This window comes from Cavenderia fasciculata (genome assembly GCF_000203815.1).
Source record: "Cavenderia fasciculata unplaced genomic scaffold Scf_EUAJFUG02HR96I-5, whole genome shotgun sequence".
Taxonomy (NCBI): Eukaryota; Evosea; class Eumycetozoa; order Acytosteliales; family Cavenderiaceae; genus Cavenderia; species Cavenderia fasciculata.
Window position 1 is genome coordinate 1,514,080 of NW_004457624.1, and position 17,452 is coordinate 1,531,531.

General features: G+C 34.3%; 7 protein-coding genes across 7 annotated transcripts; all 7 read left to right on the forward strand.

The window, feature by feature from the left end:
• Positions 1-180: 180 nt before the first annotated feature.
• Positions 181-916, forward strand: gmfA (putative actin binding protein; the record flags this gene model as incomplete). The annotated part of the gene is made up of 3 exons (XM_004350490.1): positions 181-183; positions 287-371; positions 588-916. The coding sequence occupies 3 exons, from the start codon at positions 181-183 to the stop codon at positions 914-916; spliced, it is 417 nt and encodes a 138-aa protein (XP_004350541.1).
• A 369-nt stretch (positions 917-1,285) lies between these two features.
• On the forward strand, positions 1,286-2,373 carry DFA_11595 (uncharacterized protein; the record flags this gene model as incomplete). Its single annotated transcript, XM_004350491.1, has 4 exons — positions 1,286-1,423; positions 1,519-1,647; positions 1,757-2,093; positions 2,294-2,373. The coding sequence occupies 4 exons, from the start codon at positions 1,286-1,288 to the stop codon at positions 2,371-2,373; spliced, it is 684 nt and encodes a 227-aa protein (XP_004350542.1).
• Positions 2,374-2,914: 541 nt separating this feature from the next.
• On the forward strand, positions 2,915-6,970 carry gefC (regulator of chromosome condensation domain-containing protein; the record flags this gene model as incomplete). Its single annotated transcript, XM_004350492.1, has 7 exons — positions 2,915-3,074; positions 3,162-3,794; positions 3,884-4,005; positions 4,633-5,442; positions 5,532-5,751; positions 5,825-6,537; positions 6,614-6,970. The coding sequence occupies 7 exons, from the start codon at positions 2,915-2,917 to the stop codon at positions 6,968-6,970; spliced, it is 3,015 nt and encodes a 1,004-aa protein (XP_004350543.1).
• A 951-nt stretch (positions 6,971-7,921) lies between these two features.
• Positions 7,922-10,918, forward strand: DFA_11597 (uncharacterized protein; the record flags this gene model as incomplete). Its single annotated transcript, XM_004350493.1, has 6 exons — positions 7,922-8,147; positions 8,763-9,060; positions 9,100-9,314; positions 9,415-10,227; positions 10,299-10,605; positions 10,867-10,918. 6 exons carry the CDS (start codon positions 7,922-7,924, stop codon positions 10,916-10,918), a joined length of 1,911 nt encoding a protein of 636 aa, XP_004350544.1.
• An 879-nt stretch (positions 10,919-11,797) lies between these two features.
• On the forward strand, positions 11,798-12,973 carry DFA_11598 (Dyp-type peroxidase family protein; the record flags this gene model as incomplete). Its single annotated transcript, XM_004350494.1, has 2 exons — positions 11,798-12,275; positions 12,348-12,973. The coding sequence occupies 2 exons, from the start codon at positions 11,798-11,800 to the stop codon at positions 12,971-12,973; spliced, it is 1,104 nt and encodes a 367-aa protein (XP_004350545.1).
• A 354-nt stretch (positions 12,974-13,327) lies between these two features.
• DFA_11599 (Dyp-type peroxidase family protein) lies at positions 13,328-14,337 on the forward strand (the record flags this gene model as incomplete). Its single annotated transcript, XM_004350495.1, has 2 exons — positions 13,328-13,604; positions 13,700-14,337. The coding sequence occupies 2 exons, from the start codon at positions 13,328-13,330 to the stop codon at positions 14,335-14,337; spliced, it is 915 nt and encodes a 304-aa protein (XP_004350546.1).
• Positions 14,338-14,566: 229 nt separating this feature from the next.
• rpl28 (S60 ribosomal protein L28) lies at positions 14,567-16,757 on the forward strand (the record flags this gene model as incomplete). The annotated part of the gene is made up of 6 exons (XM_004350496.1): positions 14,567-14,690; positions 14,793-15,054; positions 15,163-15,313; positions 15,647-15,670; positions 15,702-15,752; positions 16,341-16,757. The coding sequence occupies 6 exons, from the start codon at positions 14,567-14,569 to the stop codon at positions 16,755-16,757; spliced, it is 1,029 nt and encodes a 342-aa protein (XP_004350547.1).
• Between the last annotated feature and the right edge of the window lie 695 nt (positions 16,758-17,452).

The following is a 17,452-nucleotide window of genomic DNA, read 5'->3' on the forward strand; positions in this document are numbered from 1 at the left end:
ATACCAACCATAATTTTCTATTCCAAATTCCCCGGAATTGGGTTTTCTTTATCCATCCATTTTTTGCCCATTTTTCAAAAATATTCATGAAAAAAAAACCCAACAAACACATTCTTAAGAAAAATCTAAAAGCACTGAATACTCATATTTATATACTAAAATATACTTGTTTAGAGAGAAATGGTTGGTATCATATAAACGAAAGAAACAACAATATATCTGAAAATGCATCACCCATACTCATTCATACCACCATTGATTCATTCATTTATTATAATCAATCTAGGCCACCTGTACACTCGATGATGAAGACTTTGAAATCTTCAAGAAGTTCAAGATGCAAAAGAACCCAACCAACAGTGCTATGATTTGTATGATATCTTATTAGTAGATAGCAGTTGTTAGTAGTTGTTAGTAGTTATGCGACAATGTGGATAGTTAGTTTAAAGGGAATATGGTTGTTTAGACTATAAGAGAGGGGACTTGTCACACGCACACACAACTATAATGAAGATACAATCAATACATAATGTATATGTTATTAACACACAGTTATTATTATTATTATTACTATTTATATATTTCAGTCCGTTGTGACACCAAGGAACACAAGTTTAAGATTGAAGAAACCATTGAAGACATTTCATTGGAAAAGTTGACCGAGGAAATGTCATCTTCATCGCCAAGATACATTGCCTACGTCTACAGATACACTCACAAGGATGGTAGAATTTCATTCCCAATCGTATTCATCTACTTTATGCCAAAGGGTATCTCACCAACCATTGCCATGACCTACTCTGCCAACAAGCAAAACCTCGTCAATCGTTTGGATATCGCCAAGTCTTTTGATGCCAACACTCTCTCAACTTTGACTGAGGATTGGTTAAAGGAGAAGCTTGCCTTTTTCAAATAAGCAACAAACAACCCCCTCTGTCTACACAATGAATTGATTGATCGATTTCGATTTCGAATCCTCTTCCCTTCCTTTTCATTATCCCTTTATTGAATCGACATACACATTTAAAGGGTCCAAAATAACCAATCCAATATAATCAACAATCGATCATCGGTCAATGCTTCAATAATAAAAAAAAAGAAAACAAGATATATGTATTATTATTTATTTATATATTCACACCCAAAGTAGTCATTCATATTATAATGGTCATCGTTTCATTCTTTTTTTACTTTAATATTATTGCCGACGGCAAATTTGATCAAAAAAGCATGTAGCTTGGTCAATCGTTCGTTTAATATATAAAGTAAAAGAGACACACACACCATGTCTGATAGTAGTGACGATGAAGTATCATTGAGAGCAGACTCTCTTGCAGCTCTTCAAGAGTTTTTAAAAGAACAAAAGCAACAAGAACAACAAACCGAAGAAATAGGTGAGGACTGGCAATTATCCCAATTCTGGGTAGGTCAAATAGAAATACATAATGATGAGACACAGAGAGAGAAGAATAGTATTACTTACTCAACTGCTGTTATATTGTTACTCTATTATAATAGTATTCACAATCAACATCTGATCATGTAGCTAAAACCATTGCAGAGGAGACTATACCAAGAGATGGTAAAAAGAGAATACTTTGTTTATCAACACCTTCTATATTTAAAACAATTCATGCAAATGAAGAGGTATGATTGATTAAAGAAAGAAAGAATAGAAAGAGTACAAGATTGATAGGATAGATTGTAACAACCGATGACTAACCAACAGAGTAATTACTTTGAAACAATCTACTAGATTGCATCACAATTAGAGTATCATTTATTTGAATATGATCGTAGATTTGGAGTATATGGAGATAGATTCAGTTATTATGATTACAATGAGCCATTAGAGTTTGGCATGGAACATTTACAACAATACGATTTGATTTGTTTTGATCCACCCTTTTTGTCTGAAGAATGCATTGAAAAGGTTCAAAAGACCATAGAGGCATTGTCGCACAGCCACACCAGACTCATTCTTTTGACTGGTCGTATTCAATGGCCACACATTCAACGTCTATTCAAAAACATGCACATTTGTAAATTCCATCCAGAACATCCACGTCTTAGCAACGATTTCTTTTGTTGTAGTAATTATGATTCAAATCTATTGGGAAAAGAATAGAAATAGAATAAAAGATATAACAAAAAACCAACTAAATTTCTATAACATCAATCGGTCAATCAATCAATGATCGATCGATTGCGTCATTGATTAAAATAGGAAAACAAAAGAGATGGATTCAATTTTAACACTTTATATAACTTTGCACAATATTGTTGTTTAAAGGTGTCAGTGTTGTTTGTTGTTGGATCGATCGTAGTAGGGAAGTAGAGAGTAGAGTAGACAAAAGACCGACTCACTTTTAAATTACATCGAGACAATGGGGAATGGGTTGGATTGACATGACTTTTTTTGTGTTCCAACCAATCCCAACCACACATTTGTTCTTTTTGGGTTGTGAAAAAAAACAACTTGTTTGATGATGTTGTGGCTTTCTTTTTTTATTTATATTTAATTTACCAACCAACAAACCAACCAACCCCCACTACTGTTCAATATATATATACATACATCAATCAAATTTATTTATTTATTTAATCACCCAGAACGAGCAATATTGTAGAACTATCATAAATCATCATCATCATCACAAATACCAACAATCAATCAATCAATCAATCAATCAATCAATCAATCATTCATAAACCAATAACTATAGTCAAAGCAAACACATTATAATAATACAACTCTAAGAGTATACTTATAGAATACAAGAAGAAAGAAGAAGAAGAAGAAGATTGAAGAAAAGTGAAGAGTACCTTTTGTAAATTCAAAAAGGGTGTAGAGTAGTTTAGTAAAAAGAAAGAAGCAAGAGAAAGATAGAAGAAGAAGAAGAAGAATTTCATCATGTCAATATACTCATTTGGATTGGGTATTAATGGTGAATTGGGACAAGGAGATACATGTGAGAGTTTAGATCTTCCAAAGAAAATACAATTCTTTTCAGATATTAACAAAAAGGTTAAAAAGATATCATGCGGATCATATCATACTGTTTTTATTACTGGTAAGATCAGATGACATAATACATAATACATAAAACATATGGAATTATAATAATAACCAACCAATATTGATTGAATCATTTGATTAGATGATGAAGAATTATATCTTACAGGTATTGGACAAGATCCAAAGACAGGAAGTACATTATTTGCATTGGATTCAACTCTTTCAAAATCGACATCATCACCACTTTCATTGTCAAAGAATGGAGCATCAAGTGGTGTTGTTGACAACAAGGGTGCACGTATTCCACACAGTTTATCGACGCGATCTCTATTGAAACCATCCAACAGTCAAGAAGAGAGACAGTTACAAGGAGCATTGGATGAATTCCACGAGGTTGTCAAAACAAATGGTCCACCATCGGGTGGATCGACACCTCCATTGTCATCGGGCGGCGGATCGGGATCTGGAACACCCACAACACCGCCACCACTCACAGTGTCAATGACTCAACAAAACATAGAATACGTTAAACCACGGACCATCCCAACTCACATTCCACTCTCATTTATCGATAGAAATCATCCAGCCAACAAAATCAAACAAGTGTCACTTGGCAACTATCACATTGTCATTCTAACTGAAGGTGGAAACGTTTGGTCATGGGGTACAAACACCTATGGTCAATTGGGTATTGGTTCAACTACTCATTCCAATCATCCTAAAATGGTTGAATTAAAATGTGTAAAGAGTATTGCTACTGGTGTAAAACATACAGGTAAAATTGAAAAAGAAAAAGAGAGAATTAGAGAGAGAAAGATATTAATATTAATATTTTAATTGTTTATTTATTATTTTGGTTTTTAGCTGCAATCAATGAATGGGGAGAACTTTATATGTGGGGAATTAACGAACAAGGTGAATTGGGGTTAGGAGATACGAATAATAGATTGTCTCCAACCAGAGTATCAAGATTAAAATCGGAATTTGTAAATATGGTAGCGTGTTCGAGCACGCATTCAATGTGCAGCACCGATGCTGGAAGATTGTATACGTGGGGACAGTCGGATAAATTGGGCAAGGTGCAAAGTGTGCCGTCACTCTTGATGATGACTGGCGACGGGTCACTCGAGCGAGACGCCGATGGAGGGGGCTGTGGAGGTGGCGGCGAGATTAGACAGATCGCATGTGGTGAGTGGATGATTGGTGTGCTCACCCAGATGGGTGAAGTATTCATGTGGGAGCTGGGCGCCAAGCCTACACCCATCCATCACACGCTGGCCAGCCACAGTGTGCGTGCCATTGCAATGGGCAACTTTCACATGTTGTGTCTGACCGACAGCGGGGAGCTGTTGACCGTCGGACGAAACAAGTCTGGTCAACTGGGCAGAATCGTCCAACAAGGCAGCGCAACAAATATCCCAGGCATTGTAAAGGAGTTGTCTCATCACCACCCACCAACAGCTGGCGGACCACCTCCCACAGCCGAAGACAAGGGACCTTGGGGAGGATTACAGGACAATGAATATGTGGTACAAATACACGCAGGCGAGTACCACAGCGTTGCATTGGTCGAGAACACACCCAAGACCAAAGTGGCATTAAGGTTCCTAAAGATGCAGAGAAATTTCCTCAGACAACTAAATGTCCTCAACAACGTGTACTACAAATCATTCATGTCAATCGCTACGCCAAGCGATCCTGCCATAACCCAACAATTGTTATTCCTCTCGAACCAAGGCAGCGGCAGTGGGTCGGACAAGAGTGGATCAGCAGACAAGGGGGCAGGTACGCTGTCGGCCTCTGGAGGTGGTGGTGGTGGTTTGTCATCGTCAAGAGACCTAAACTCGACTGCGAGCAGCGGCAATTTGTCTCCAGTTGTAGGTCCCACGCCTATTACAACGGGCGGCAGTTCGCACTCGACACCCAATCTCATGAGTGGATCGGGCACGATTCGGTCGCGATCAACTAGCATGGCCACAATCAGAGGGTTCCTCGGCCTAAACGCCATGGCCAACACGTCCATCGAAGACAATGTATCGGTGACCGAGGAAGAGGTCATTGGCATATTTAGTGATATTCGGTCGCTCATCAAATCAACGCAAATCCTGTTGAGCAAGCTGGATCAAAGAATCGATACCTATGATCCCGAGATTCAAATACTTGGAGACATCTTTCTCGAAGAGTCAGTCCTCAGTAGCTACCGTTGTTACATTCCATTCAGTGACAATTACAACTCTGCATGTATGACACTCTTTAATGTCAAACGTCGTAGTGAAAAGGTTGCAACTCTACTCAAAGAATGTGAAAAACGATCACAAACCTATGGTGTAAAATTAGATAGCGATATTGTACATTCAATCGATCTTAAATCTCTTCTCTTATCGCCATTACAAAATATCCCAAGAATATTTATGATGTTAGGTGTAAGTAAAGGAAATTAAAAAAAAAGAAAAAAAGAAAAGTAAAAAGTAAATCAAACATATTTATTATTTATTATTTATTTATTTATTAGGAATTGAGTATGTCAACCTCACCAAAACATAAAGATATAGAATTATTGAATCAATCTGCAGGAAAATTTCAAGTTTTATTTGAGCGTATCAATCAAAATTTCCAATTTGTAGAGGCAATTGAAATTTTGAATTGTTCATCAAATGAATATGGTAATCCACAGGTTATGGGTGGTTCATTAAAACAACTTGTTGAGAAATTAACTCATCATAATATTTCAGGTAAACAAAAAAGAAAAAAGAAAAAAAGAAAAAAAAGAAACCAAAATATTTAATTATTTATTTTTCCATTTAGATCCATATTTTGTAAATGTATTTTTACTTACATTTAGGAATTTTTCAAAACCATTGGAATTATTGGATTTATTAATTGAGAAATATGAAAAGTATCCAGTTGCTCGTGGAAGAGTGGTCAATGTACTAAGTAATTGGATTATAAATTATTTCTATGATTTTGAAAACGATCCCATTCAAACTATTATCGACCCACCCGATCATCATCCAGAACAACTCTCTCAAAAACTAGAGAAATTCCTTCAAAATTCAATCACCGACAAGTTGTTGAATAGCGCCAAGGCACCATACGAAGCCCAAAGAAAGAAGGATTTCTCGACGAGATACAACGCCATCTCGGTCATTATTCCAACAGTTGTAACACCACCAACCATCTCACTGCTCGATTTTAGTCCCATCGACATCTGTCAAACCCTCACCATCTTGAATCATCTCTACTATGCCAAGATTGATCGAAGAGAGTTGCTCAACCAACGATGGACCAAAAAGAAGGCACCCAACATCCAAGCATCGACCGATCACTTTAATCGTGTCAGTCAACTCGTAGTCACTGAAATTGTTCAATGTAAAAACTCTAAATCCAGAGCAACCGTCATTGCTCACTTTCTCGCCATTGCTCAAGGTTGTTTTGAATTGAATAATTTTACTGGTGTTGCTGCTATCATCTACGGTCTCAATAATGCAACTGTTAGTAAACTTAAAAAGACTTGGAGTGTATGTATAAATACAGATATAATAATAATATTAATAACAATAGACAATATACTAATTCTTTAAAAATATGATTTAGAAATTGTCAAAGGATTCATTCAATACATATGAATATTTGGAAAAGATTGTTACACCAATGAAAAATTATATATCACTTCGTCATATCATGGCAACGGTTCAACCTCCATGTACACCATTTATTGGTACCTATCTCAAAGATTTGACGTTTATCGAGGATGGTAATCCCCCTCAAATTGGTGGATTGATCAATTTCTACAAACAAAGAAAGATATCCGAAGTCATCTTCCAAATACAACAATTCCAACAAGTACTGTACACAAACATCACTCCAAACATCACCATTAGAGATTATTTGTTGGCTGCTCCACTACTAGAGGAAAAGAAAGCACAATCAATGGCTTCTGGTTACGAATAAAAGTAAATAATAATTAATAATAAATAATAATAATAAATAATAATAATGACCATCCCAACACAAAACAACTCCCAACAATAAATAAAAAAAAAACTAATTATAATTATGTTGGAAAGACAAGACACGGATCACTCCAACAACAACAACAACAACAACAAACAGGATCTTTTTGTATTAACGTTGACTGTTGAACTACTCTAAATAGTTCTGTTCTTTTAATTATATTTTCTACTGTTCAATGAGAGAAAGTGATTATCATAATATTCAGCACACCAGATACACCAAGCAGCACTATTTAGTTATTTTATTTTATTAGTTAATTATTGGTATGCGGTATTGTCCTATTTTTATCAGTGTCGATAGGTACTAAGAACTGGTTATAAAAAGGATAAATAATAAAAAATAAAACAAAGAAACAAACCTCAGCGAACATCAGACGAAAGAAAAAAAAGTAGACAGGAGGAAGAGCAAGAGGAAATGGAGGAAAGTAGAGTGGAAGAGCTTCTCATAAGTCATCCAATAACACTTATAGACGCGCTAACTACCGCTGGTTCTCCATCAACAATACTGTTAGGGAGTTTCCCTAAAAGGAAAATTATTAAATTAATATTTATTTATTTTTCAAAACTCAAAGATACCATTTGAGGATATTTAGTTTTAGTTTACTATATTAGAGGCAAGAACGTCATGAGAACGTAAGACTGAATAGAGAATAGAGATAGAAAAGCACTATTACATATATAAATTATAATTAATAGTAATAATAGTAATTAATAACTACAGCTAGTAAAATCATGTTGTCTAAAGTTCTGAATACACCAATACACTCGATGGCTAAGCGTTCGGAGTATGCCGACTCAGATGATTCTATTTCAAATCTGTTGGAGATGTTTGAAAGCCTAATTGGAACGTGCACCAAAGGATGTACTTACATTCTCCAAGCGACGAGTCATGCACGACCCAGCTTACCGTACAAGATTAAAAGAGGTCAGCCGCTTCAAAATCGACCATTCCGACATGGAGGGTGGAGAGAGTACTGCCACGCCACGGAAGAAGGTCATCGCTCTATTCTTCCAACCATTTTTGGTAAGTAACCAATCTTTAGCTTCAATGTCTAACAAAACCAAAACCAAACACAAATTAGATAATTTCATTGCATTTGATCGATTATCAAAAAGTATGTCGTTTTCTTTCAATCTAATCTAAAGGTATCTTTGAAAGGAAAAGGCATACTTTTTGATATCGGGAAGGCAGCTCAACTTTAGATGTATTTCTTCTCTTTAACATGGAACCTCGGGCATTTCAATATATGGATATTCAAGGAATCTCAAACAACACTTTCAACTCTACCCTTACCTCCTCCTACTACTACCACTTGACCAAATATAAAATGTATGTGTAATTATATTATTATTATTTATTTATATTTATTTTTATTACCTTACATTCCAAATCAGAACGCATAGTGCTAAAGTTGATAAACAAACACACACACACACAATGAAAAATTAAATAAACATTTCATTGTTGGTGTTGTGTGGTTGGATATTAGACTTCGATGCAATGAACCCCACCCAACAAAGCATAGACCTTTATTTTCTGACTATCAATTTTTATTTTCTTTTTTTTCTTAAAGATAACATCTATTACCAACTTGTAAATAATTATAACGACTCTTTGTAGATAGATAGATAGAAAGATAGATTGACAGATAGATAGAATAGACCATCTATTTCAAATTTATAGTTTTTTAGTATTAGGCATTAATATCAATATTATATTTCCAATATAGATATCTATAAAACCTCATCAATGATGAATAGATTACCTATTCTCACATTTGTCATTTTTTTGACATTATTTATATCAACAACATGGAGTGTAGAATATAATTTTTCTGACCCACCAACTGCTACCATCGCGGTCACTTGGATCAACATGGCTTTGAAGTGCGTCCACAATTCAAAACCAACTCCTGCACCAACCATCGTCTCCAGATCATTAGCAATGGTATCAACTGTAATGTATGATACATGGGCTTATTACGATGATGTATGTACATCAAAAAAATTAAATGAATTAAATGGTTTGTAGTTAATTAATTAATTGGATTGTTTTTTTTTTTTTAGGTTTGCAAGAGGTGAATATTTTATTAGATCAAAGAATCATACATTGGACAAGGTAGGATTAAAAGAGTCTATTTCATTTGCCGCCTATAGAGTATTGGCTGATTTATGGCCAGGTCAAGTAGAAGAAGTATTAGATGTTAGAATGAAACAATTGGGATATAACCCAAAATACATTGATACTACAAAAAGTGTACATGCAGGTATTGGTAATTTAGGTATGAAATGATTAAATTAATTAAATAGATAATATATAATATATAATATATGTATGTAAATAATAATACTAATTATTTTATTTATTTATTAATTTTTTAGCCGCAACAAAAATATTACAATCAAGATGGAGAGATGGATCAAATCAAAAAGGGGATCATCCAGGAGCACCAAATAATTACACCGATTATACAAATTATGCACCAAGAAATGATCCACAACCAGCCACTATGAGATGTCCAGATAATTGGCAACCACTTCTCATTCCAAATGTAAATGCAACTATTGAACCTGCACCACAAAAGTTTACAACTCCTCAATGGCCAACTGTCAAAGCATTTTCGTTTACTAGTCCATCTGAGATTAGATCATCCACGCCACCACCACTTGCCAAAGACGAAACGACAAGAGAACAATTATTGGAAGAGGCCAAAGAGTTGGTTGGGTACACGATGGACATGACAGATGAAATCAAGATGATTGCAGAGTATTGGGCAGACGGACCATCAAGTGTCACTCCACCAGGACATTGGCACTTTTTTGCAATGGATATTTCCGATAGAGATCATCATACCCTCGAACAAGATGTTAAAATGTATTTTATGTTGGGTAATGCTGTAATGGATGCTGGTATTGTATGTTGGGATTCCAAGAGATTCTATGATAATGCTAGACCTGCCACAATGATTCCTTATCTCCTCGGTAATGATACAGTCACTGGATGGAATGGTGCATGTCTCGAAAAGGTATCATTTAGTCTTGCCAACTGGATTCCCTATCAAGATCCCTATTTTGTAACTCCACCATTCCCAGATTTTACAAGTGGTCATTCAACATTCTCTGCTGCATCGGCTGAAATTTTAAAAAGATTTACTGGTTCTGATGATTATATAAATGGTTTTAATGCTGCTAAAGGTAAATATAGAAACAATCAAACTAATATTTTTATTATTATTAACGAATATTATTTTATTTAATCTTTTTAGGATCATCTGCATTTGAAAAAGATTGTCCATATGATGTTCCATCTCGTGATATTACAGTACAATGGAAAACATTTTCAGAAGCAGCAGATCAAGCTGGTTTATCTAGAAGATATGGTGGTATCCATTACAAGACAGCTGATTTGGCAGGACGAAAGAATGGTAGAGATATTGGTGGATTAGTCTATGACAAGGCACAATTATTATTCCAAGGTTTAGATCCAGACATCAGTAGAATGATAACTTCACAAAACTCTGCACCATCTATTGGTAACATCATTCCATTCAAACTTATTGTTATTTTATTATTGTTCATTATCACTACTACTATGATCATTTAGAGAGTGAAGAATAGCACACAATATTGATACCACCAATAAAATAGATAGTATTATTTAGGACACACCCCAACCAACCCAACCAAAATAGATGTATTCTTCTCTTATTTATAATTATTATTAAATTCACTGATTCCTCTATTTACTATTTTAATTATTTGATTCAAAGAGAGTTTGTTGAGTTACACTATATTTAGAATTGTATATCTCGTTTTAGTTTATTATTACTTTAGTAGTGGTAGAAATTTAATTGGATTGAATTGGATTGGATTGGATACTAAATAAAGATAGTTGGTTGGTTGATTTGATTGATTTTTTTACAATAGTGGAATTGACTGATGATGATGAAAGTGTGGTGTGAAAGATTAAAAAGGTAAAAATCTTGGGAACACCTATAATCTGTCATCATGTTGAACCATTAAAAATATCATCATCAGTATTGTTGTATTTATATACGATAAGTGTTGATTGGATAGAGTGTTATATATGTAAAGGGGGTAATTAATGTATAGATTTATTATTTTGAAATCCTTTTTTTTCTTATTTTGTATAAAAATTTAAACTCTCAATAGGCAGCGATTTTAATAGGACATCTCTAATACCCCCAAATAATAGTGTCAACCCCAAGAGTATATATCGTATTCAATTGGTGTCCGTGCGTAGTAAATATACAAACAAACAAACAAACAAACAAACAAACAAACTAGAAAAGTTTGAGGATAAGTTGACAACGTATATCTAGTGATGATGTCGATGGACAGATATGGGTTAGCATCATTCTCCAACAACCAACAACCAACAACAATAACTCTATTCTTTATAACCCAATCGATCATGGACATTCTCCTCCTTCTCTCCTTTTACTCCCCATACTCGTCGTCAATACCAACAAGTAAGTGTCTTTGGTTGGACAGAGGTTAGGTTAGGTTAGGTTAGGTTATGTTAGGGTTTGGGTTTAACAATAAATATAATTATATATGGTTACAAGATCATAAAGTTCATCTATTTGAAACCAAAGGAAATTCGTTATTTTTTAACACTCTTGTATAAATAGTTCTATTTCCTTGTTTGTTTTCAACTTTCAAAATTCAAATCAAATTCACAAATAACAACAACAACAACAATAGATATTATTAATATTAATAATATTATATTATACATAATATGTTAATTAAAAATATTTGGTTAAAACAAAATTTAAGTGTTTTCCTAATACTGGTAACACTACTTATATTTAATGGATTGGTAATGGGTGATCATGGAGGCGATCATGGAGGTGATGATCTCGAAAAAATATTCACAGATAGTTATCGAAAGGGTGCAGGGTGTAATGATAAGAACTGTCCACCATTTGGATCGACAAACTCTGTTGCTGCCATTGCACAAGATGGCATTATATCGGAAAATAGCAAGTTTTCCATCATACTAGAGGCCAGCATTACAAACTACCAAAATTTTGGCAAAAAGATTAAAGAGTTTCAAGATATCTTGAGATCACTTCAAAGGAGATATCCACAAGCTGGACTCTGTTCAGTGGTTGCCTTTGGTAATAATGCATGGAAAGTATTGACCAATAATGATCAAAGTGCAAATCAATTGAAAAACTTTGTTCAAAGAGGTAAAGGTGAATTCATTGCTCCAAGTATGTATAAACTATCAAACTATAAATTAAATTAAATTGGTTTGAATGAATATTAATTAATATTTTTTTTAGGTACTCAAAGAGATATATTATTTCATTTACAATGCATACAAATGGATGTATTATTTAGTTTGGCATTATATACTAATAGAACATTTACTGGTAGTATAAAGATTGAAGAAGAGGTACATTGCTTTAAATGGGAGGAAAGTAGAGACTTTATCGGATTCATTGATGGTACTGTCAATCCTGTTGGTGCAGCCAATCGAACCAATGCCAGTCTTGTTAGCGATGGACAAGATGTTGGTGGATCGTATATCATGTCACAAAGGTTCAGACACGAACTAGATCGATGGTCAAAGGTACCAGTAATGATCCAAGAACAAATAGTCGGTAGAACCAAGGACAACAGCACCATTCTTCCTCGTGACCAAAGAGATCCCAATGCACATGTAGCCAAGACATTTCTTGGTAATAGAGTACTAAGAAAGTCAATGCCCTATGGTGTTGTCAATGGTGGTGATATAGGTCTCTACTTTATCAGCTATTCCCATCATCTCTCGTTTATGGAAGACCAATTAAAGAGTATGTTTGGTGAACTTAATGGTCAATTTGATAGACTTTTAAATTACACTAAACCTGTCACTGGTAGTTATTGGTATGCTCCATCTCTAGTTCAATTAAATAGATTAAATTAATCAAATTTGTACAAATTTATAATACAAACTAAACTCTTATCCTTACAATTAAATTAAATTAATAATAAACCTTAAGTCATAAAATATATTTATATTTTTTTTAAAAACATAGTAGTCGTGTGTTAAACAACATGCTGTTGTGATTGCAACATGTGGTGTGAGTGCAATTGAAGCGATACTTACTTTGTGAAGATGGAATGGGTGGTGAAAAAAAACAATAATAATATTAAAAATAGTCACTTAGTACTAAGTTGTTATTGTTTGAAATTTGTGAAGATGATTTATAATATTATATATATTACGACTATATTGTTATTATTATTAACATACCCAGAGTTTATCATTGTTGAGAAAATGTCGGCAGCATCACTTGCGCAGAGTGGAATACTGTTGGAAGGAATGAAATTTGCTATTTTCATTGAAGCTCGTATCTTGGATTACAGTGGACTAGGTTCCAAATGCCAACAATTCCTCTCCAATCTAAAGACACTTCAAACAAAAAATGAAAAGGCTAGTCTTGGTGCTGTCGTAGCTTTCGGACATGACTCTTGGAAATCAATCAATAAAGGTCAAGGTGGTAGTGAACTAATCAACTTTGTACCATTAGGAAATGATCATATCTCTGCTCCAAGTAAGTAGTAGTAGTATAGTATCTAACTACCAGAGTCTAGTTGTTTGTACCAACACCACCAATCAATTATTCTTTTCTATTCTATTCAATTTTAGGTACCCAAAGAGATATGTTTATACATATTCAAAGTTTACATTTTGATATTGTATTTACATTGGCCATGCAAGCAAGTAGAATATTTGGACCTAGTATAAAGGTGGAAGAAGAGGTACATGGATTTAGATGGGAACAAGAAAGAGATACGACTGGGTTTATCGATGGCACCGAGAATCCAAAGGGAGAAAAGGATCGTGCAGACGCTGCCATCGTACCAGACGGTCCTGACAAGGGAGGATCGTATATCCTGAGTCAACGATTCGTACACGATCTAAAGAGTTGGGAAAAGTTGGCAGTTCATACACAAGAAAAGGATTTTGGTCGTACCAAAGAAAAGAGTGTCGAGTTGCCACTGGACAAGAGAAACCCAGGTGCACATGTCACCAAAACCGATCTAGGTGACAAGGTTGTCCGTCAAAGTCTTCCCTATGGCAAGGCTACTACCGGTGAAGTCGGTCTCTACTTTCTCTCGTATGCCAAACATCTCTCTTTTCATGCTGATCAACTAAAGAGTATGTTTGGTGGCGTCGACGGTACATTTGACCAGATACTAAACTTTACCAAACCTGTCACTGGTAGTTATTGGTTTGCTCCATCTTTAAATCAATTAAATCAATTAGCTAAAACAAATCTATAGAAAGAGAGAAAGAGAGAAAGAGAGAGAGGTAGACCTCGGTCTCACTTTTACCTTCCCTCGCATACAAAAATAAATTTTTGGATTATAAAAAAAAAAAGAAACGAACGAAAGTTTGGTTGGAGTGAGAAAATAAAGAGAGTAAAACACAAAAAGTACTCTTTATTTATTCATTTACATTTAGAGATAATTATATAATATATATATATATATATATAAACTATAAAGAGATATGTCTGATAGAAAAGTTATTCATCCATTGTCTAGAAAGGCAAAGTATTTAGCTAAAGAGGGTTTTAGAGAGATGCATAAAAAGAATCAAAAGGAAGATAGAAATAAGAAAAATCATATAATGTGTATGTTATATATATTTATATGTTTAAACAACAATAGATAGATAGATAGATAGATGATATTAATACTTCTTGTCGTCTCTTTGCTCGTTGTTGATACTACAGACCACAAAGTCAATTGGTTTAAAGAACATATGATCGCCGACAAGAAGCAATATACAGAGAGAGACATGTCACGTTTGATAGAACAATTCATCAAGAGAAACGATGCAGAGTTGGGTGATATCGATAGAGAACATAAAAACGTTAATAGATCAAACAAATTGGATATTTTGATTTCATTGCGTGATAGTGAGTTGAAACAATTCCATGGTGAAGGTGTTACTGCTCCCGATTTGACAAAGATTAAAAATGTTCAATGGTTAAAGTATGTTTAAATGTCATTTTAAAATATTATTATTATTATTATTCATCTTGGAGAGAGAGAGGAAATGAATTATTAAAATATTAATTAATTTCGATTAATTATTTATAGACAATGGGATGGAAATGTAGCAGTTATTTCACAACAAGTTACCTTTAAGAAATTCAAATCAGTAGAAGAAAAAGATGATGAAATCGTTCCAAAACCAGAAACAGAAACAACAACAACAACAACAACCACCAATGATCAAGATAAAATCCAAGTTGAAAGAAACCAAACCACAATCTATAAGAACTCAATTGGCTGCACCAGTCACTTTTAATCCATTTGGAAACAAGACTCTTTTAGATAAATAAACGCATCATACCAACATATATGTAAATAACCAATGATCACTCATCGATTAAATAGTCTGTCATATTAATCCATACTTGGTTTCCATCAATTTTGTGAGGCCGACATCGAAATAGGCTGAGGCTTTTTTTTTTCGTTACAAACATTTGTAAAAAAAATCACAATTTTTTTAATTTTTTTTTCTATTTTTCACGAAGGCTGTCAGAAAAAAAAAAGGTGCGCGTATTATTTTTTTTTTAAGGAACACTACAATAAATTGGTTTTTGTATGTCACATTAGAGATTATTATTATAGAGTTAGTCAGAGATCATCTACAAAAGAGAGAAGCATCAATTTATAGAGTTTTAGTAATAGAGTCTACACACAGCATTCAATCATCTCGTTTCACATTTTTGTTACAGTAGAGATATAAAAAATCGATTATAATAGTTGTTCGATAGACATGACACACAGACATTTATTATGACATATGACCTATGCCACATAGATTATTCATTAAATGATCTTTATTATCAATATAATTATTTATCACTGTCACATTGGAACGAACATTCTTTTGAACAAACCTTTGAACATGTGATAATCAAAGAACAAAAATCAATACTTTTTCTATTTACTGTTTATCATCAACAACAACATATAACACATACCACATACAGACACAGATGATACATAGATAGGAGAGACATCATATATTTTCCCATCGTTTGTTTTGTCGTTTTTTTTTTGTTATTTTTTTTTTTCATTCTCACCATCAGTTGTGTTCACTTCAAAACAAAAGACATGATTACAATTGTATCACTATCACAATCAATTCAATTCAATTCAGTACCTATTACTAAAACTCTATAAGAAATAAGATGGATGATGACTCTATATATAAACAAAGAAAGGAACCAAAGTTATACTTACTCTTTTTTTCATCATCATTGTAGATAGGTGAAATGTCAGATCTCATTTTCCAAATCGTCAAGCACAACCACGCCTTCAGAAAGGTTTCCAACGGTAAGGTTTTATCCGCCGAACCAGGTAACTTGAGAAACGTTAACTCTGTCAAGCACTCTGCTTTCGCCCGTTCAAAGAACATCGATATCACCACCGACAAGAACGGTAAGGTCGTCGTTGCCATCAAGAGCAAGGCTTCAAAGGTTTCACCAGCCAAGGCCTTCACCAAGATCCCAACCAACACCTCCAGCTACAGAGCCACCGCCAAGACCATCAAGAACCTCGTCCGTGAATACAAGACCCCAGAACTCCGTTTCTCTGCCCTCGGTCGTTTCCACCGTTTGTTCAAGGCCTCCCGTAATGCTGCTGCCAACAAGAAGGCTGCCACCATCGCTGCCAAGAACTAAATAAATAAAACCTTGTTCATCCATTATAATTAATTAATTAATTGTATAAATGTCTTTACCAAAGAGAGAGAGACTCTTTTTCTTTTTAAATGATCAATAAATGATTGGCTATAATATTATTATAATCATTTTGATTTAAAGATCTTGGTGGTTGTTGTTCTAACCTCAAAGTCTTGTCGTGGGCCACGACAGGATGTGACCTATATTCGGTTTATATTGGGTCAATATCACACAAAGGTTTCAAAATACACAACATGAGATATCTCGCTAGAATTCGAAACACTCTTGTTGTTTAATAACAAATATTTGCAAGAAGCAAGCAATCAAACCATTCTATTAAGAGAGAGAGAGGGAGTAGATAGAACTACTGATCACTCTGATCTCGCCATCCATCATCATCCGTCGCAGCGCAGCTACAAAGTTGTACAACAAACAAACAAACAAACAAACCACCCCTCCTCGATAACAAACTAAACCAAACACGACGCATACCCACATCATCATCATCACCCACCAAAGTCACATTCGATTGTTTGTTATTTGGGTGTCGATGTTGGGAGTGGTATAAATAATATTATTTAATCTAACAAAGGGAAGGAAGCGTACACTACTTAACCTCATCCTCCTCACACTTTTTTAAATTAGATGACCTACCTAATCAGTTGAATAATAATAATAATAACATCATCATCATC